Source organism: Amphiprion ocellaris, chromosome 11 (assembly GCF_022539595.1).
Source record: "Amphiprion ocellaris isolate individual 3 ecotype Okinawa chromosome 11, ASM2253959v1, whole genome shotgun sequence".
Taxonomy (NCBI): domain Eukaryota; kingdom Metazoa; phylum Chordata; class Actinopteri; family Pomacentridae; genus Amphiprion; species Amphiprion ocellaris.
This window is the reverse complement of record NC_072776.1, coordinates 21,847,851-21,870,250: the sequence shown is the minus strand read 5'-3', so window position 1 is coordinate 21,870,250 and position 22,400 is coordinate 21,847,851. Positions and strand designations below refer to the sequence as shown.

The 22,400-nt window shown below is 39.4% G+C and overlaps 1 protein-coding gene across 6 annotated transcripts; it reads left to right on the top strand.

The window, feature by feature from the left end:
* The first annotated feature begins 85 nt into the window (after window positions 1-85).
* pms1 (PMS1 homolog 1, mismatch repair system component) lies at window positions 86-20,506 on the top strand. 6 transcript variants are annotated; one of them, XM_023262319.3, is made up of 13 exons: window positions 86-249; window positions 2,910-3,053; window positions 4,535-4,717; window positions 4,986-5,088; window positions 5,508-5,671; window positions 10,219-10,335; window positions 12,499-12,621; window positions 12,755-12,901; window positions 13,056-13,891; window positions 16,965-17,432; window positions 17,662-17,792; window positions 19,145-19,305; window positions 19,392-20,506. In XM_023262319.3, the coding sequence occupies exons 2-13, from the start codon at window positions 2,922-2,924 to the stop codon at window positions 19,590-19,592; spliced, it is 2,766 nt and encodes a 921-aa protein (XP_023118087.2). In that variant the 5' UTR covers window positions 86-249; window positions 2,910-2,921; the 3' UTR covers window positions 19,593-20,506. The 6 variants fall into 6 exon arrangements, with proteins under 6 accessions (XP_023118087.2, XP_035800353.2, XP_054871055.1 ...); XM_023262322.3 differs by having other exon boundaries at window positions 126-249; window positions 2,907-3,053; XM_023262321.3 differs by having other exon boundaries at window positions 179-320.
* The last annotated feature ends 1,894 nt before the right edge of the window (window positions 20,507-22,400 follow it).

The following is a 22,400-nucleotide window of genomic DNA, read 5'->3' as shown; positions in this document are numbered from 1 at the left end:
CCAGACTGTGTTCAGGTTAATTGTGAAAATCCTCCCGACGGGTGCTAAGTATTCCCGCAGTGTCGCACCTGTCAGCCTAAACTCAGGGCAGAATGCTGTCTCGTTTTCTGTCTGGCTCCGCCCCTCGCGTCTCTTCCAACCAATCACCGTACAGTGGAGGGGGCGGGAAGCAGGTCGCTTCCGGCGTATGGCTCGTGTGTTGTGTTATGAAGGATTGAACGAGGGCTTCAGGGAGAAGTGGCAGTGAAAGTCAGTATTTAACTACGTTATTCTGCTAGAACGTTAAGAACTATTTGAATATGGGATTGTAATGTCTCCACGTAAGTTTAAATTTAAACTCAGGTTTTATTTCAGGTGTGACGACGTCAAGCTGTTCCAGTACGTTGCAGAGCAGTTAGCTGTCGTTCAGTTAACGTATTGTAAAATGGGTTGAAGCTACTTAATTCGAGTGTTAAATGTGACCTAACATTTGCCTCTTACATCAAGTTTATTTTTCTTTTACTGCCTGTAGCTTTCTTGCTGCAAACTTAATATAACCTCCATAGAACAAGTATTTCTTTTAGGGCACGGTCTGCATGGTGCCTGTAGTTCTGACTGCACTTTAAAATTGGTAGTCAATAATCTGTAATTCATACATTCTAATAACTTTTTATGTGTCAGTGAGAAGTCATTCCAAGTGGGAAACTGTCTAAAATAATATTTCCATAATGCAACACCTATAGATCTCTATTTTGGGCCTAAAAAACCCTGTGAAACAAAAAATCAAGACTGTTTTAGTCTACAGTAAACCAAGCTTGCTAAACAATGCAGATGGACAGAGAAACAGTCCTTTGCTTCGCATAATTGATTCATGTTTTTAACGGTAAAGTTTCAACTGTGCTGCAAATGTGAGAACTTACTGTATCATTGTTTTTCAGTAGTACTGCTCACTGATGATGTTGACATCACATTCTTGCGCTCATTCCCATGCCTATATTTTAATAATCAGGGAGTTTGTGCCAGGGGAGTCCAGTGAAAGAGGTTCAGCATTTCCAGTACTTAGAATAAGCTGTTGGGAGGTGATTATGCTTGACAGTAAACATAATTTAGTCTGCATACAGTATAGGTAATGACCTGCATTACCTTAATTGATAGAAATGATGCATTGTCCTGATATTTCTATGCAGAAATTTGTAATATGCTTGACTAAATGAAATTCCATTCAGCAAAACTAGTTAAAAACCTTGTTATTCTCAACCACACATACAACCCCTGGCAAAAATTATGGAATCACCAGTCTTGGAGGATGTTCATTCAGTTGCTTAACTTTGTAGGACAAAAAGCAGATCACAGACATGCCACAAAACTAAAGTCATTTCAAATGTCAACTTCCTGGCTTTAAGAAACACTAAAAGAAATCAAGAAAGAAAATTGTGGTAGTCAATAACAGCTGCTTTTTTAGATCAAGCAGAGGGAAAAAATATGGAATCATGAAAAACAAAAAAACACTACAACACACCACAAGTACTTTGTTGCACCACCTCTGGCTTTTCTAACAGCTTGCAGTCTCTGAGGACTGAACGAGTGACAAACAGAACTCTTCATCAATCTGGCTCCAATTTTCTCTGATTACTGTTGCCAGATCAGCTTTGTAGGTTGGAGCCTTGGCATGGATCATTTCCTTCAATTTCCACCACAGATTTTCACCTCGATTGAGATCCAGACTATTTGCAGGCCGTGACATTGACCTTATGTGTCTTTCTTCAAGGAAACTTTTCACAGTTTTTGCTCTATGGCAAGATGCATTATCATCTTGAAAAATGATGTCATCATCCCCAAACATCCTTTCAATTGATGGAATAAGAAGTGTGTCCAAAATGTAAATGTAAACTTGTGCATTTATTGAAGATGTTATGACAGCCATCTCCCCAGTGCCTTTTCCTGACATGCAGCCCCATATCATCAATCACTGTGAAAATCTGCATGTTTTCTTCAGGCAGTCGTCTTCATAAATCTCATTTATGAAGGCACCAAACAAAAGTTCCAGCATCATCACCTTGCCCAATGCAGATTCGCGATTCATCACTGAATATGACTTTTATCCAGTCATCCACAGTCCACCATTGCTTTTCCTTATACCTTTTTCTCTGTTTAAGTGTTAATGATGGCTTTCATTTAGCTTTTCTGTATGTAAATCCCATTTCCTTTAGGGGGTTTCTTACAGTTCGGTCACAGATGTTGACTCCAGTTTCCGCCCGTTTGTTCCTCATTTGTTTTGCTGCATTTTCTGTTTTCAAGACATATTGCTTTAAGTTTTCTGTCTAGACCTTTTGATGTCTTCCTGGGTCTACCAGATTGCTTGCCTTTTACAACCTTCCCATGTTGTTTTTACCTGGTCCAGATTTTAGACACAGCTGACTGTCAACAACCAACATATTTTGAAACATTCCGTGATGATTTACCTTCTTTAAGAAGTTTGATAATCCTCTCCTTTGTTTCAATTGACATCTCTCATGTTGGAGCCATGATTCATGTCCATCCACTTAGTGCAGCAGCTTTCCAAGGTGTGAGACTCCTTTTTAACTGCAGAGTAATGAGCAGATTTAATCTGATGCAGGTGTTAGTTTTGAAAATGAAAATTTACAAGGTGATTCCATAATTTTTTCCTCAGAATTGAGTGATTCCATTTTTTTTTCTCTCTGCCTGATCTAAAAAAGCAATTGGTATTGACTACCACAATTCTTTTTCTTGATTTCTTTTAGTGTTTCCTAAAGCCAGAAAGTTGCCGTTTGAAATGGCTTTAGTTTTGTGATCTGCTTTTTGTCTACAAAATTAAACAACTGAATGAACATCCTCCAGGACTGGTAATTCCATAATTTTTGCCAGGGGTTGTAGAAGTACTAAATTAAGACACAACTTTTCCTCAGCAGATACCTGGAATCATGAAGCAGCTTCCATCGGACACTGTGCGGCTGCTGTCCAGCTCTCAGGTCATCACTTCTGTGTTGAATGTGGTGAAAGAACTGATGGAAAATTCTCTGGATGCTGGGGCTTCAAGCATTGATGTTAAACTGGTACAGTGCCTAAATTACAGTTTCTGGAACAAGAAGAAATGTACAGTGCCTATAAAAAAAATATTCACTCCCCTTGGAAGTTTTCCCTTTTGTTACTTTTCATTATTGAATTGTGGTCAGTGTAATTTGGCTTTTTTGGCAAGAATGTCAAACTTAAAACATATCTTTATAAGGTAATGCCAACTAGGTAGAAATATAGAATTTTTAAAAAAATGATTACATAATTGTTTGTCCCCTTTAAAGTGACTCACTTAATGTGACATAGTTGCAGCCAGTTGGTGTTAAAAGACACAACTAGTGAAATAAAGATCATCTGAGTGCAGTGAATGTGTGTTAAGCGATTGTAATATAAAAATATAAGTCAGGGGAACTGTTGAAAAAAGCTCATATAGAATCTCAAGAGGAGTTCACCAGAAGGCATGTGGGAGATTGAAGTCAATTGGAAGAAAGTCGGATGAGACCAAAATTTAACTTTTTGGTCATCAGACTAGACACCATTGTATGGTGGATACCGAGCACTGTACATTATCACAAACACATCATCCCCATAAAGCATGGTGGTGGCAGCATCATGACATGAGCATGCTTCTCAGCAGCAGGCCCCGGAAGGCTTGTAAAGGTAGAGGGTAAAATGAATGAAGCAAATCTTAAAAGATAACCTAATGCAGTCTGCCACTTGTGAGAAGATTTGTTTTCCAGCAAGATAATGAGCCAAAGTTATGCAGAGCTCAGACCTATATCCAGCTGAAAATTTGTAGCTGGACTTGAAAACGGCTTTTCAAGATCCCTGTGCAACCTGACTGAGCTTGAGAAGTTTTGCAATGAAGGAAGGGGTAAAACTGCAGCATCCAGATACACAAGGCTCCACACACAATCAATACTGTAATTGTGGCCTCCGGTGCACCTACTAAATACTGACAAGAAGAGGGTGAATACTTGTGCAGTCACTTATTTTACATGTTATGTTTTCAATTAATTGACTTTACTTTGTGGAAATCTAATTTGACTTGGACATTAAAGTGTCTTTTTTTGTTAAGAAACTAAAAGTAAATTGACCAGAAGTCAGTGCTGAAATGCAATAAAAGGAGAAAACTTCCAAGGGGGTGAATACTTTTTAAAGGCACTGTATTTGTTTTTGAAAAATGTGTCATCATCTGTGTCTGTTTGATTGATGGAAATAGATCCTACAACTATTCAGATTTACTTTAGGGGCAGAGAGTACAAACACCCCTGTCAGCTGGTGTTTTCCTCCTTTTTGAACAATGATTGTTGGATTGGAAAATGCAATTTGTAGAATATCTGAATAAAGCATGGTGTGATGCAACACATTGCTGGAAAGGTATTGTGGTAGTACAGTCATATTTTTCCTGCAGCTAAAAGTGTGTTGTTACCACTATTCACATCCTCACGACTCACAGTACTGATTTGGACTTTCCTTCATTTTGCATTTGTCTATGTATGTATTGAATTGCATATCTCAGGACAACTACGGCTTGGACCGGATAGAAGTACGTGACAATGGTCATGGCATCAAAGCTGTAGATACTCCTGTGATGGCTGTTCGACATTTCACTTCCAAGATCTGCAGCCACGAAGACCTAGAGCATCTGGAAACATATGGCTTCAGGGGAGAAGCACTGGGCTCCATCTGTGCAGTGGCTGAGGTGAGAAGTATTTAACAGTTGTAGTTATTAAATGATGGTCATATTGAAGAAAAAAAGATGCAAGTAGGCCAGAATGAACAGATATTGTGCTTACGGTTTACAAAATTAAAAGTGAACATGTTCACATCACTCTTGCATTTATTTGAGTATTTGTAACTTGCAGATGACACAACTAATTCATTTTTCTGTAAGTATTTGGAATTAAATACACATGGTTTGCAACCTAATGTGGACAAACCTGATAAAATGTTGTGATGTTTCCCTTCAGGTGGCTGTTACCACAAAGACGGAGGAGGATGACGTCAGTACCCAATACATGCTTGACTTTAAAGGGAACATTGTTTCTCAGAAGCCGTCTCACTTAGGTCAAGGTAAGGAACTGAGTTAAATGTGAAAATGAAGGAATGCTTTTTTTAATGACATGTATCGAAGCCAAAGCTGTCTCAGATGGAGACATTATAAATGCAAAGATTGCAGAAATGTTTCTTACTCCTGCTAAACTGGAAATAGGTATAATGCCACAGAGAGATTTAGATGAATGTTTACCAGCACACACATTATATTTTGAACTATTGTTTTATTGTTACATGAAGGTGTCATGTGATTTGTTCTTATCCTGAAGAACAAATAAAAACATGAAAAAATGCTCTCACAAAGGAAAAACAGGAATAATGCCAGCGATGGTAAATATTTCTGGTGTTGTCCAGATACATTGAATCTGTGTGTTGCAGGAAAGGTACATTTTTATGTCAAAAGCTGTTGTACACCTCTGCTCTGTGTTTTTTTCCAGGTACAACAGTGAGTGTAATGAAACTTTTCAAGAATCTTCCAGTGAGAAGGCAGTGCTTTTCCTCCACAAAAAAGTGCAAAGAGGAACTAAAGAAAGTGCAGGACCTGCTGATGGCCTACGCCATTGTAAAACCTGAACTGAGACTCATGCTTGTTCACAATAAGGTCAGTAACTTATCCCACTGTTCAGATTTTACCAAGGAGAAAATGTGAATAAAAATGTACAGAGAAGGAAAATATTTAATGTTTCTACCATTCAGGCAACAAACTGTCAAACAACATTTCTTTGAAGGTGATATGCAACACAACAGCTATCTGCTCATCACTACACAACACTAACCTTCTGTCTTGAAAGGTGGCAGTAAAATATATTTAGTTTGGTATGTCATTAAGACTTGCAGCAGAGGTTGACTTGTTTCATATCAATTAGGGTGGAATTTATTACTCCACCAAGGAACGCGGCGGAGTTATGTGACGATCGGCATTGGTTTGTCTGCCCGTCTGCTTGTCTGTCTGTTCGCAACATTACTCAAAAAATGAAGTAGCAGAATTGGATGAAATTTTCAGAGAAGGTCAGAAATGATGCAAGGACCAAGTGATTAGATTTTGGCAGTAATGCGGCTTATTTGTTGTGTTATTTGCCACGGATTTGTTCAAGATTTCTGTATCATTGTGAGATAGCAGCACAGTGTCGCTGTAACTATGACTACAAGTGAACAGTACGTCAGCTGCCTGCTGACGATCACATGATTGCAATCTTTCTACAAATCTACTGTTGCAGACTTATCAGGATTTATTCGTCAGAAATGATACAAGGAACAATTGATTAAATTGTGGGGGTGTTTCAGAGTCCCATCAATTCCCGCCACCCGCTACATATTTAGGTCACGCGATTCGGTATCCATACATGAATGCATGTACGTTAGTGCACATGCATAACACACGTCTGTGCTCAGAGCAAGGTCATTTTGTTTATAGGTACATCTATATTAAATGGCCACATTCTATGTTGCCGTGATTTCTGATCATCAATAACTAATAAATAAATGCTGCATTTTTGACAATGCCATATGGAGGAATGAACAGCCTTGGCAGAGTGCTGCACTCTCTGAGTGCGTTTCTTGTTATTATTATTATTATTATTATTTTTGCTATATACACTACCGTTCAAAAGTTTGGGGTCACCCAGGCAATTTCACGTTTTCCACGAAAACTCACACTTTATTCATGTGCTAACATAATTGCACAAAGGTTTTCTAATCATCAATTAGCCTTTCAAAACAATTAGCTAATACAGTGTAGCATTAGAATACAGGAGTGATGGTTGCTGGAAATGTTCCTCTGTACCCCTATGTAGATATTCCATTAAAAATCAGCCGTTTCCAGCTAGAATAGTCATTTACCACAAGACTCTGGAGTCTGGTGTTATGTTGGACTGTCTCTACAAATGAGTTCAAACCATGGCCAAAAGAACAAAGGGAACTTTTGATTATAGTATAACCTGTCCTGATTAAAATCTGTGTTTGTTCTGTTTGAAGCCTTCTACATATTGCAACCACTAGGTGTCCACATTGGTCTTCAGATGACTCTGCCAACATGACTGGCTCAGAATCTCCTTCAGTTTTTTTTAACATGCCATGTAGTAACAGCATAATGCTGACATGTGCCAAAGCACTGAAAACCCCAATAAGATCACGTACTGTATCAGAATAATGCATGGAGATAGGAACTTCATTTAGACTTTAGTGTGAAAAACCCCAGATTTCACAAGATAATGTGTTTATATGTTTATATATAATATCTTAATATGAAATATGTTGGGTTTTTTTGAGCAGTTGATTTCCCCTAACAAGTGACTTGATTTAACAGGCATTTTAAACTAGAGGATAGCTTGTACCTACTGACATTAAATCACTAAATGAAAAAAGGGAACAGGCAAAAATATGCAAAGAGCATGGGTAATCTCTTGTCACACACTTCCATCCATTTTCCTTGTCTACATTTTAGTTGTGACTGTGAAAACTTGCATAATTGCAAAATAAAAACATTCTTCTCAACTTACAGCTGTACTGTTTACAAGGCATCTTTTGGCAGTAGATCTGCTGCTTGTGCCATTCTAAAGATTCTCTGTTGTTAATGCAAACCGAACCTTGCAAAAGAATATTGAGAAGCTTTCCTAGTAAATTATTAATCAACGCCCTTGTTGAAGACAGAAATTGTCCCCAGCCTCCTGCTGTTTCGTTGTCAGCGCTAATGCGAGTCATTGAACTGTGAAATTGTTACGTGTGATGGAAAATACTCATTTGGCTTGTAGAAGCACTTTAGAAATACACAGACCAAAGCCGTTATTAAGCGAAAGGAAGAATAGACTGACTAAGGTGATGTAGGGACGCTTCTGTGCTGGACATAGGGTCAGAAACTGTCAGAAGATGCACTGAGATAAAGCTAAACATAACAAAAAACAGGAAATCCTTATGTCTGAGAAGCTGGAACCAGAGAATGGTTGACACTTACGGTTAAAGTATGTTGACCTTGAGAACAATGACTTATGTGAGGGGATTATTGGCATGTGCTGTACTGATGTTCAGGTGTTTTTTTGAAAATCCCTCCTCTACCTCTAAACCCCTCCAAAGATAGTGCTCAAATTGATGCGATCCAGAGCAACAGCTATGGAACTATTGATATGTTTCTATTAATATTATATATATTATGATATTTATATTTTTACCTGTGCACAGTGCTACTGGAAAAAAAAACTTGTATGCTCTAACCAACTGTCAAACCTTCCACTAATTCTCAAATTGTATTTAAAATGTAAAAGCAGTATCTAAAGTGAGCCGTGTAAATTTCTAAAACATGTTTCCCTTTAAGTTTGTTGAAGTCTTTCTGCAAATGGAAACAAATACTTACTTGATTGTGGATGCGGTAATTGACAATAAAGGCTAAACTAAACATATTCAATATGCATGTAAAAGCAATAAATTATATTCCACAACATCAAGTTAAATTTGATAAGCTCAATCATCAGATAACTTTAAATTCAGTCATTAATCATCATAAAAATTATATTCAGGTTACATGTTTTCAGTATGAATAGCTAAATGCATAATTTAAATTTTTAGTTTAGCTTTTAAACCAGTTGTGTTTGGCTGTTTGTCGCGTACGTTCGGTGTACACAATAAAAAAGCCGCTCGTTTTGGGCTGCTCTATGACATAAAACGAGATTAACCAGCATGGAATTGTTTATCCATTAGACATTTCTATCCCTTCTCCACTGTCCCACCACAGCTAAGCGTAGCTGTCATTTGCCCCAAACACAAATATGGCTGACTCTGAACTCTGATTTGGCTGATTATGACGCCTGAGAAAGTTGCTGAACACAGCTGTGGACTTGACCCCAGATTTGGTTTCAGGCTCCAGCCACTTTGTACACATGAGTGTATAGGTGGTGCAGGCCAGGAAGGGGGCACACGACCACCGTATAACTTTCATAGAAATCAATTTCAAGGTTGTCAGGGGAGGGTAGTGAACCCATTTTGTACAATCAGCACTCAGTTGCCCCTATCCTTTATCTCCAACTCTGCCATTTGGCTTGTGTCATGTTTCATAGCTTCTTCAAGAACCGTTTACAGGAGTTATGCATTTACATGTGCCAAATTGTATATTTAATATCTGAGACATGTCCTGCAACAGTGTGTGTGCTTTTAGAAATCAACACCCCAGAGATATATTTACTGGTAGACACAAACCTGGTGTTAACATATTTCGTACGCAAAATGTTCCCTGTGCTGATCTTTTCTGTCAAAAAATGCAATGTCTCTCTTTTTTGCTTCGGTGTAGGCAACAGCCATAGCTGGAGACCTCATGTTTTTGGGTGTTTGAACATTTGCGTGTTCTGTTCGTGTGAACACGAAGTCTCCTTTGTAAAAGTTTGCCTCAAACATTCACTTGAAATTGAGGGTGAACTGATTGAAATCTGATGCTCAAGGATCATTGTGACTTCACTAAACAAGATTTTGGCCATAAGCCATATGCTATTCATGACAAAATTGATGTCTAATAGGATAAAATGATAAGGTCATAATATTTTAAATTTAACAGGTCAAATGGCAGCTTTAGAGTGACATCATAATGTCTGCAGGAACTCTTCTGGCCATTATTCAACACAATAACTCAACAGAAGGCTGTTTGATCATACAGTATACTGATTTGGTGATGCATGCTCACTTGCTGAGTTTCTTCAAAGTCTTTGTGCATATTTTATATGAGTGTGGACAGAATTGGAGACAAACTGCAGCTAGACTGCCTGGTTGAGGGATACAGCTGCAAAGCAGTAATTCCTGACTCCATTATTTTCACAGCAGTAAGGCTGTTAGTAGTTGCAACACTGAATCTTGTTTATGCATTAGAAATAATGCATTTAAAATCACTTTTCATGTTGATTTGGTATTTAATAATGTTTTAAATAGCAAATTGTATTCACAACTGCTCCTTCATATCATTAATGTTCTCAGCCCTTAAGTTTGACATAAACTAATGTTGCCACACTGCAGTTTCTGTCCATCTCTTGCCGAATCTCTTGACAACCAAACTGTATGAACCCTTGATATGTTGGCAACTTGGTGGCCCAGTTACTATCTTGACAGGTGTTTATATGGTGTGATTCACCTGATGTGGACTCATGGAAGTTGACTGGTGTCATATTGTTCCAGGTGGGGGTTTGGCAGAAGGCCAAGGTGGCCGATAACAGAAGTGCCCTCCTTGCTACATTGGGGTCCAGTGCTGTTGCCAACTTGCTCCCTTGCCACCATCACCAAGAGCAACCAGAGGTTAGTTAAGGAGAAACTGCAGCAATGAGAGAAAATGGAGGAATTCTTTCAAAAAGTTGAAGAGGTTACCCACATTTTTTTCTTTTTTCCTAGCAGGAGAGTAAGTTATGCAGTAAAACATTTCACAATTTACAGAAGTCCAATTAAGACATTTTTATGTTAAAAATAATTAACCCTCGTGTTTCATGTGTAATGTAGAACTTATATTTAGATGTTTTAGGTTTTATTGTCAAGTGTTATATAGGTTGTTTTGCATAGACTATTGCTCATCTGGACAAAGTCACAATTCAACATCTTAGCGTGATACTGAATGTAAAGAGGCAGCAGGACTGCATGGACGTGGATGGATGAGTCTCACTAAGAGACACAGAGCTCCATGCTCACTTTACACTCATTGGCTCTTATGGCTCGTTGCCCATCATTATGGGGCAATGATGGCAGCTCATCTTCAAAAGACACATACTTGCCACTTGTTCACTGTGAAAGCTCAGTGTTACATGCTTCCAGAATCTTCTAAAACTCAGTATCATCGACATTATGTGACACAAGGCAAAAATGTTAATTCGAAAAAGTCTTCTGATTTGCAATTCAGTAGTCGATGATGATTCACTTGTTTCCCTTGTTTTAGACAGGTCTCATTTTAAATGTCTAGATTACATTAATGCCTGTGTAAGATGGATCATTTTTGCAGCGCAAATGAGAGCATGCACGTTATACTGGACTGTGAGCTAATAACCTCATCATGAACACCTGGTCTCTAGCCAGCAAATGTGGTCAGTTGGTGGCTGGCCAACTATTCCTTTGCCCTTTTCTCTTGAGTTCTTTCCTGATGAGGAGTGAGTGATTTTTGTTAGCTAAGCTTTGCTGTGCTGATCGTAATTGAATTACTGTCGAGCTGTAACTTTCTGCTTGGTCACGGTAGGTGTCATGTGGCTCCTACCTGCTCTCAGGCTCCCAGCTAATCTAGTCTGACAGATATGGAGCAGCCCTTTTCACCCTGTTTCTCTCTCATTTTCCCCTTTGTTGTTGTTATTTTGCTGCTTGGTGCCCAGTTATGAGAACAACCTTTCACCTTTTCCTCTTACTCCCTGTAGCAATGAAAGAGAACTTTTCTCCTCCTTGTCCCCAAGAGCAAAGCTTAGTGATCAAGGGAACCAGGTTGACAATTTCACCAGCCTCTCTTGGGGAGAGCTGTAGAGCTATTCCACTGCAGAACAAAATGTGACACTCGTTTTTGGCAGCTTGACTACACATAGCCGAGGCCCTTTGGGGCCAGAGGTGCCATTCGTACTCTCATAAAGTGACCCTAATGAGCAGAAATAGAGAGAAGCATATGTGCCCTGACCTGAAACAGCAGTTCATTTATTAACTTCATTGGCGTGCGTTGCTGCTAATAATGAGCCTGAGGCCATGTGGAAAAAAGCATAGCTATTTACCGCTTGCAATCTGTAGAACATTAATAGCTTGCCATAATTTCTGACTAGCTTACATTCATAATAGAGTTTTAAGTACAGTTGTACAGTTTTATGTTGAGTCATCAATTTAAGCTCATGAGAACTCCCTCTGGCATGATTCTAGGTGAAAGGTCATTATGTATGATGCAGGTTTTAATAGAAACATGTTTAGCACCAGCTGGTAGAACATGTTCATAGTGAAGCCTTCATATAGATATATGTAAGAGGAAACAACAAGCTCTGCTGTCGCATTGCCTGTCTCTCTCGCTACTCTTTTCAGTGCTTACATAGTTTGACATTTAAACATCACATTTGTAAACAAGTCTATGAAAGTCACTGTCTTTGGAAGTGTAGCCTTACTGCTCTTGACAGTTTACTCATAATATTATGTGACTGATGTTAGGCCTGTTTGATGCACACAACAAGAGTTAATAGCTGCTTTTCCAGCTGTGCAGCCATGCTGTCTCTGGAATGGATCAAATGTGCCATCCTAACTGAAAATTAGATTTTAAACAAACCTCCTAGGCACATTTATCCCTTTTTTGTAATTGGTATATGTAACATAGTGTATGGTTTCCTTACCTTTGTTTTTGGTTAATAGTGAAACACAGCAGTTGACTAGTTTCTTAGCAGTTGATGCATGACATTCATTCTCTGCCATTCTCTGCTCTGGATTATTAATAATACATTTTTATTCTGTTTTACTCAGATTGTTTTAGAAGGATTTTTTCCCAAGCCTGGAGCTGATTACTCCACTACAAGCTCATCTAGTCCTGACAAAACTTTTCTATTTGTCAACAACCGACCTGTGCAGCTAAAGGAAATAATGAAGGTAGAGCAATTTTGGATAAATTACAATGATTAATCCATTTATTTATTTATTCGTTGTATTTAACAGCATTCTTTTCTTTCATTTTCCTGCAAACTTTATGTGTGTATGGTGTGATTGTGTGATGGATCATCAGTTGCTGCGTCAACACTACAGTGCTCAATATCCGGATGACCCAGCACGAAATCGATTTCCGATGCTCATGCTTAAAATCACAGTTCCACCCTCCTCAGTGGATGTTAATCTGACACCAGACAAGACCCAGGTTCTTCTTCACAACAAGGTAGTATGAAATTCAGGCTTTCATGATGAATTGAATACAACTTGTGGCGCATTTGTAGTAAATGGAAAGCATAGCTTAGAGGATATGATTGAATAATAATCTCTGTGTATCTTCATGCTTTTTCTTAACCATCTATCATTGGTCTGATATTTAGGAGGCTGTGTTGACTGCAGTGGAGGCATTGCTGGTCTCTCTGTATGGCTTTCGGCCTAACACTGATCTCCCAGCTGAGAAGCAGCTCAGCCACAAGACACTTCCCTCATCATCTAATCCTTTGCAGCCTCATGATTCACTATTGGACATTGAGCCAAGTGTAGAGAGGGATAACAGTCTCACCAACCACAGTGATAACTGCCTCAAAGATGCACTTCAACATGGTGATGCAGCTTCGTCAACAGCAAGCGCAGATGCTTCACTGCACCACCGGACCTCAAACGGCAGCTCTTCATCCTCTGTGGCAGACGACTGGATTGTCAGCCAGATCCCAGTTGAGCTTGTCTCTAGCTTTTCTCTTTGTGATGATGAAGTGGCACAGAACTGCACGGAGACAACAGAAATGGGTTCAGCAAGCAAATCCCCAGAGAGAATTACAGACAATGTAGTGTCAGCTGCAGACAAAAGCAAAGACCAAATATTAGCTGAGGACTGGAGCCGGGGTACAGCTCTTACAGATCCCTTATCAGGAGAACCTCTGCAGCCTGTGACAATTCATCAGCCCTCAAGGCATAATGACTCCGACCTGGATGAGGTGAAGAGTCAGAGCAGCTCGAAAAAAAAGACATTCAATATTATTACAGAGAAGCAGGCTGCTCTAACGGCCTACGACCTGATCACCAATCGCGCCATGAGGGCACCGCTGTCTCCTGCTGCCCTGTTTGACAAGGAGGCCAGAGCTGAGGTCCTCAGGGAGAAACCTACAGCCAGTCTGCTGGATATCAGCATCGCTGTTCGCGAGAGGTGGAAAAACCTGGGGGAGGATAACCGTAAGAAGTGAGTTTCCAGACCTTCACCTTTCCAAGCAGTTGTTTCCATTTCTTGTTATTTGCAAGGCAGAGAGAGGGAAAGTCTGACCTGTCATTTGCATGTGAAAAGTCTGCTCTGGAAATTTTATCGATTTGAGCTGTGTTTCTAATTTCCAAACGACTGTGCCTAATACAGGGTTAGCTAGAATACATTTCCACAGTGCAGCAGATATTACCACTGATGAAATGTCATTTATTTTGAATTTTGTAAGTATGCGATCTATCCAGAGAATTCACATCTGATTTTTCTCTGTTGTGACAGGTTCATCATGCATTTCATCTTTTTTATTTCCTATATTTGGAGAAGTCTGCAGACATAGGCATTGATAGTGGCACTAAGTGACTACTCATTTTATACATTTTAACTGATATGAATTAGTATTCATTCATTCTGTTTAGACACCTTATTATCTAATTGTAGGTTTCCAGGTTCGCACAGGAATCTTTGTCCCTTTCAAAAACTCACCTACACTTGCACTACTTAAGTGGTATGAGAAATTGACACATAGTTGGCTTGTCAAGAACTGCCTTGGCACAGAACAGATGAAGATAATGATCATTTCTGTTTGACACTGCCCCCCCATAGTGTTAAAGAATTTACATGAAGATTAGACAAGGATGGAATTTATATAAAATATAATCAAGCAAACAGAAAATAAAAACACAGTAATCAGATAAATGTGCGCAGTTTTGGTAGAAAAAGTGCATTTTTCTCTGGGCTCAAGGTGTGTGTTTGCCTCTGACTTAAGTCTGAGATCTGGTGAGCACACCAAACACTTAGAAGATGGCACTTTTGACAATTCCTAAAGCACAGCACACGAGCCATGTGCAACACTTAACGTTTTTGGTCATATGGTCACCTCAAAATAATTCACATCAAGCAGTTATTAGTAACGTGTAAAATGGTCAAGATGGACATGTCAGTGATAGAAAATGCAAGCTGTGCTACATTCAGATCTCTATCTGCTGAGCTGCTCAGCTAGCATCATGGAATAACATCATTAGACTGTGCTGAAAGCATTTCAACCCAATTATGTTAGATTACTGCGTACCAATTTAAGGTAATTGCAAGGTTGGAAAATGTGTATCAGCAGTATTCGGGGCCTTATATAAGGTATGGAAGAGTGTATGGAAAAAGACATCTGTTTAGAATCCTGCCTTGCTGTACTGCTGTCTAAAACATGAAATAGGATGTGGCAAGGACTTGGCTCCTTTCACCGCCACTGTTAAGTGGCACACCACTTCTAGGAATTACACGTACACAAGTTCATGAAACAGGTCATTTGAATGATGGGGTGCTGAAGTGTAAGACCTAATGCTTAACATATGAAGATATATGGAAACATGAGTTGGCAAATAACTTTTTGCTGTGGGAAAGTACCCTATGTACCCCTGTATCAAATTATCTGCCAGTACTCTGGGTAAAAGGTCTTGACTCTATGTAAATTCCTATTTTGAAACAGTGTAATATGTTCTGAGTAGACAACAACAGATGGGAGCTTAGCAGCTGTGCTACAGACGAAATTACCAACACATACAAGTGTTGGTGGAATTATGCAGCTGAACCTATTCAGAGAAGGTTGTTAAGAGTCACTGTAGGTCATATAGGAGTGGATGTGCACACCTCCCATATCTCAACATGTTGCATGGACCTGGGTCTCAGGCAAGCTGTTTGATTTGACGCCTGTCAAAATAGTGGTTTGAAATGGACATGATAAAACTGTAAACATGCTACATACAAGATTAAAAGAAGCTGCCATGTAAATACTACTGAGAAACACCCCATTCACATTTGCCTATATGCAATTAGAGAAATATAATCCCACTTTAAATGATCAGTAAGCTCAACACTAAAGCAAGATCTGCTAAACCTGTCAGACTTTACTGATTATTGACCCCTTCTGGTGAAAATCAAGTTGTTGTTATTTTTTTTTTGCCTTGTTAACATGTCCATGTGGTGTTTTTTATATACTGGAAGACGCATCATAAGCACAACTGCCAACATCATTGTTGAGCATTTCCACCTAAAAAATGCAGTGTACCAATGACAGTTTCAGAAACACAGATTCAGACTTCCAGGGTTTCATAGGTAACAAACCAGGGTGGGACTTTCTGCATTAATATTCTTCTTAAGAATTAATGTCTTGTTTGAACATGTTGAACATAAACGTTACTTCAATAGTACTAGCATTTAGTAGTTTAGAATGTTTCAGCAGAGTTGCAGGTGAGCTGGTGTGCTTGAGCTGCAGTGACTGGGCAGGGATGGCTAACCATAGAAGCAAGGACTTCATAAATCTGCACATACTAGAGGAAAAAATGGTGCAGAATTGCATCCAAGTTGTTTTTTTAAGGCTGCGAGGAATGTTTCTCATGGACAAACCTTATAAATAGCTAGCTTTGATACAGAGAGATGTGTTTCTATGTTTTTTTTTTTCAGTAACTGGAGAACGATTCTAAGGCAATTAGGTGTATGTAGATGTCAAAACTGCATATTACTGTTGTTTCAACATCCTTTCAGTGACAAATTTGAATGTGAAGCAGGTCTCCAAATTGATTTAAAATGTGGTTATTTAAGTGCTGTTGCAACAACAGCCATATATAACCTAAGTCTTAAGGGATTTAGTATTGCACTTCCATAGAGTGAGGGGACTGACAAGAGCTAAAATGAAATAATGAATAATCAAGGTAGAGAATGATGTCGGATGAGAGGCTGTTGTCAAGTCCAGTCCAAGATAACCCTGATGACTTCATCATGGTCATTTTCCCTTAAACTCCCTCCAAAAGAAATCTCTGTTCATTGCCCCAGAAGACATTACTTAATTGTTTTCCCAGACTGAATAGCGCTAATTAGTTCATATCTAAAATCAGAAGTGAAAGATTGGTGCTTCTCAAGCATGTTTAGGTCACCTTTAAACCCACACATTTGGGATATTTTGTATCACAAATCAGCTCATGCTGGGATACTAACTTGGAATAGATTTATTTATGATGACACTTGCCACCACTGTTCTAACTCCTAAAGACTTGCTTTTACCCTGCAGGTATGAGGAGAAGGCAAAAAAACACCTGGAACACCATGAACAAAAATCTAAGTCAGCTTCAGCTGAAGGCCCCAGGGAGCTCAGTGTGAGCACCTCGAGGAGCCACATGCAGGGTCAGAAACGCAAGGCCCCATCATCCAACCAGCAGCTGCTGGACGAGCTCTTCTCTGCACAGCCTCAAAAGAAAATGAGGAACCCATCGTCTAAACCCTCGCAGCCCCTCCCCTGCAGCATGGCTGCCCTTCAGCTGCAGCTTCAGCGCCTCTCATCCCAGAGCAGCGCAGCATCACGGGGCCTCTGTCTTGTAAACCGGCTGGCCTCTCAGAGCGCCTGGGTCATTTTATGTGGTCAGAGGCTCATGTTGTTAAACCCATTTCGAGTGGAGGAAGCCTTGCTGTTTAAAAGACTTCTAGAGAATAATATACTTCCAGCAGTGAGTCTGCAGAACCCTATACAGTTAACAGATGGGTAATGTATCACTCACTTCTCACCAGCAAAATGCCAACCCCAACAGTTGTTTTCCTTATGGAAAACACACACTCATCCAGTTTCTTTACATATACATATACTTGAGACCATTGTTAAGACGAACAAATCCTGATTCTTGGTTTCTTTTGCTGGTACCCTTAATTCTGACCTGATGTACAAGAATACAGTGCTGCTGTATGTTCAATATCTCCTTGTCTTTATTTTCTAGAATTCTAGGGGGAGCTGAGTATGCTGAGGCTTTGTGCAACATGGAGAAACACAGCCCTGAACTGAACGGAGCGACCCTGTTTTCTGATCCTAGGCTTGTGGCTAATGGGTTTAAAATCAAACTCACTCCAGGTACAATGTAAAGAACATTTTGGATAAATATGTGTGATATCAATTAAACATTTATCTCCTAATGACATGTTACATGCCCTGAACCCGACAACAAAATAGATCCTAAACAATAGTATAGTAGTAGTGTAGTGCAACACTGGGGTTTATGCCAAACTCAATAAATCACAACATAAGTCTTTCCTATTTTTCAAGTCATGCTGTTTAAAGGTCTCATAATTTTTTTTAGTTTTATTTAACACATTCTTGAGTTGTTTGCAGATTAATGTCATAGTTCACCATTCAGAAATGTCAAACGTACAGTGTCTGTAACTGGATTATAGGCTATTATTTTTGACAGTGGCCCTCTCTGTCGGATGACATGAAAAATTCTCACAAATCCTTCTCTAAACTCTCCATAGCAGGAAACAGTAAATATGAATTATGACTGATGTAGGAACAAACAACAACACTTTGTTCTAATGTTGATAGGTCCAGATGACAGAAACATGAAAACAGTCTAAGAATTAAGCAGAATAACTCTCTCAGTTGAGCTTGTTTTTGCCAGCTTCCTCATCATTATTTTGACTTCTACTATGTTTGCTTGCAAAGGGTGTACAGTGTCCTGTGAATGTTGGTTGTTTTTGTTGCTGGAATGGTTCACCTTAGTTGACATTGGCTGTCTGCCCAACAACGTGGTCTCACAGTAGGTTTGTACCCCAGTGTGCAGGTGATGAGAATGGTTGCCCTTTAAGAAATTCAAGGAATTTTCATTTGGCACTGCCAGCCTCTGTGGGTGTGCATGGGACTGAAGGTAGTGGCATAATATAAGATGGTTTCACTGCACAAAATCTGCTGAATATCTTTGGCCATTGTTAGTATTGTTGAAAATGTATTATTTAACTTGTGTAAAACTTGTGGACACTGTGTTTCTGCAGATACTGTCTGCCCTGTTCCCCAGTTCTTACAATCAGGATAGTTGCTATTGCCAGTTGCTGTCTTCATACATTTTTAACAGAAAATGTTCTCAACTTTGCATTCTTTTACTGGCAGCACAACCAGCACAGACAGATTCTGTCACTGCATCTCCAGGTTTTTCCTCACCATCTAAAGTTATGTGTTAGCAATATAAACTGTGCATGATTTGCAGTATTTCCTCATGAAATGAGAAGCCATCATTCTTCAGCCCTACAGGACAACTTCCTTCCTGTCTGCTGGGGCTTCTATTAGTCATTTAACACTCCATTTGGCCCTTCGTTTGTTTGACTTGGTCATCAGTCCGGCCGTAAACCACAATATTTATTTATTATTCTTTCCTGGAGATAGTAGTAGCGTCTGGAGTATATTAATCCTTGTTTTCTGCTTGCTTTGGCCAGGCCTCGCGTCAGCCGAGAGACATCTGGAAGTGACAGCAATGGCAGACTGCGTGCCTTTCCTCGGTGTGGAGGACCTCAGGGAGATTCTGACTGCAGTTCTTCACAAGAAAGCCAGGACTGTGCAAGAGTGCCGGCCACTTAAAGTCACAAATTACCTACAAGTGAGAGATTCTGTGAATTAAGAATGGCACCATTTTGGTACATTGTTTTGTTTCATTAAATTTTCCAACTGGGACTCGTCCCTCAGGGGGAAGCAGTTCGTCTTGCCCGTCAACTGCCCACAAATTTATCGCGGGAAGATGTGGAGGAAACCCTTGTACGGATGGAACAGCAGCTGGGTGAGACAAACCGAACCTGTATTCATGGACGACCCTTTCTCCAACACTTATCTGACATCCCATGTACGGACCAGCAAGCTAAGGCTCTGCTGCGGCCTTTGGAACTGTAACAAAGTAGACAACTCATGGACAATATCTGAAAATAGCTATCTGATTTAAAAGCAGCCAATTATTTCAAATTAGGATACTTGGTTTGTTACAAACAGAACATAAAATAAACATATTTTTCCACTAGAGCATCAAACCCATTCTGTGAATTTTGAATGGTATGTTTTTGTCAAGGCATTATAAATATGGCACATGTTTATAACCGTAAATTCCATGAAGTTTTATTGCACACAGAACTGCTGAAGCCTGACTAATAGAATTGCTCTGTAATAAGAAAAATAATTAGACTTTGTAATGTAGACAAGCCAAAAGTTTGATTTACTCAAAACATGAATGTGTTGAGCTGCAGCAATTAATGGTTGTCAATTATTAAATTAATCACCACCCAATTTGATAATCAATTTAAGTTTGATAAGTTGATTCCAGCCTCTTAAATCAGCCTTTTGCTGGTTTTCTGGAGCGTCTTGAGTTGTCAACAAAACTTTTGGAAACAGTGGTCAACATTTTTCACTATAACCTGATATTTTAAAGACCACCCAACTAATAGATTGTGTGAGACAATAATGGATACATTAATTAAGAATAAAAAAACTGCTGGTTGCTGCATCTAAGTGAGTGTGAGGCTTTTTAAAAGTCAAACCTATTTATAGATGTTTGCTCAGAACTGATAAAGTTTTCTCAGGACTGGGAGTTGTAGGTGTTTTAATTTGGACTGAAATTCAGTAAGTGGTAAGAAGGCAATGCTTTGGTCTCAAGTTTTATGGTTTAACCACAGTGTCCTTACACCAATGAATTACTCAGATTTCAATCTCAATTCAGTCATTTAATAAAAATGAGCCTGCAAGACCGAACAAATAATCAATGTGTAATTATTATTAACACTAACATGCAAAATTAGTAAAGCTTTACAACATCAGTTTCAGTCTGATTTATGTGTAGATCTGCACTTTGGGAGTGTTTTATTTTATGCAGTATGCTTCATATTTTGGTTTTGAGGCATGTTTCTTACATACATTGCATTTTCTTGGATTAACAACAGTCTCCAAACTGCAGTGACATCTGACTCTCTAACTTGATTTCTGTCCAAAAGCCAGAGTGTCTTGCTCTCCCTAAGCCTCATTGTGGCACCTTCGGAATGGGTATTGGCAAGCTCCAAGTCAGAGATGTACACTGTGCCAGCTAGTACCCATAATTCTTTTCCCTCAATTAGTGTCAGCTGCTCGGCCTTTAGTATTGACAGATAGTTGTATATTATCCCTGGCTGCATTAAATGCTTCAGAGATTTGCACTGTAATTTCAACCACAAAGTTTAACAAATCCTTGACACTGTGCTAACTAGTAGTAGTACCACTTCCTAAAGACATTAGTCTATTATGCCACCATTCTGGTGTTCGGTGTTGCTTGAGGTTTTCTGTGGGGGATTACATTGAACTAGGCAACAAAAGCTGGATGCTGGTAGAAGAAAGGAAAGTGTGTAATTTTCTTCATCATTCACATAATTTCCTCTGTACCTGATGCAATGATAAGTGGGGGTATCTCAACAATGTCAGTATAGAAGTACTGACTAGGATTTGACCACATTTGGGTAACAAGAATACATATAGCCACGCAAGGTTTTCAGTCATCGCCTTTTCATATGGACACTGAATCCCACCACAGGGAAATGTGCAATCTGATCTCTAAACTTATGATAATATTATAGTTAGGACTATGAAAGGTCAGACCACAGCACACGTCTTGTTTTACGTGGCCTCTGCTGAGAGAAGTCACAGATGGCTTCAGCATTGCTGCAGGGCCAACACTCTGCAAAGTGCCTCTGGGAAAGGGATAAATGCCAGTGAAGACCCGTGCCCCTCCTTTCACCTCTCTCCCCTCAGCTCCTCACTCCCGCATGGACTCGTGTTAGAAACTTCTCACTGTTCAATGCGTGCTCCTCAGTTGCTTATGTCCAGAAATGCGGACAGCAGCAGAATCTACTTTGCACACGCTGCCTTCGGCACCCAGGGGCATATCCGAGTAATTGGGAAGGATTAACTGATGATCATCTTTTGACCATGTGACCACACTGTTGAAAAGGTCAGCAATGGTTCATTTTGCCAGCTGTCTTTTAAACCACCTGTTGCACTGTTTTTGACATTTTCTGCAATCAAATTCAGGTATTTGCTAATGATTAACCCGGCGGGAGGAGCGGAAAAAAGGAACAGTTTTGGAATGCACGCAAAATGTTTCACTTATTCATTTCACATACAGCGTCATCTAGATAGTTTTCTGCTCTCTTATTACCGCCTTAATGTGCAGAGCTACTTCTTCTCAGGTCGTATTCAGCAGCTAGGGCAACTGTACACCACTTTAACAACCCAGAGGTAACCATAGACTTTAACAGAGTCATCAAATCCAAAATAAAATGACATGAACTATATTTAACCCCTTTCCTTCTCTATTTTTGGAACTGTTACGAGAAGTTTTTACATAGAATACTTTGCCCAGTACTGGGTACTAGCACCACCTGTTTCTGTTTAGGAATATAAAACTAGGTGGAGAGAAAGACAGTATTTTTATATACCCTTAGGGATACATGAACATATAAAGTTAACTGCATCACCCTTAAATGCAGTAATGACTTGAGAAAATAGCACAAAAACATGATCTCATGTTCAGAGCATAATCAAAGTTACTAATAACCCTTACATTTTTCCTTTACTGTATTGCTTAAACGGCCACAAAAGAGACTAAAAACAAGATACTTTAACTGACGTGGCAGTCACCATCTTGAATTCCCTTTTCCCCACATTTTAGCTCCATTTGACAGC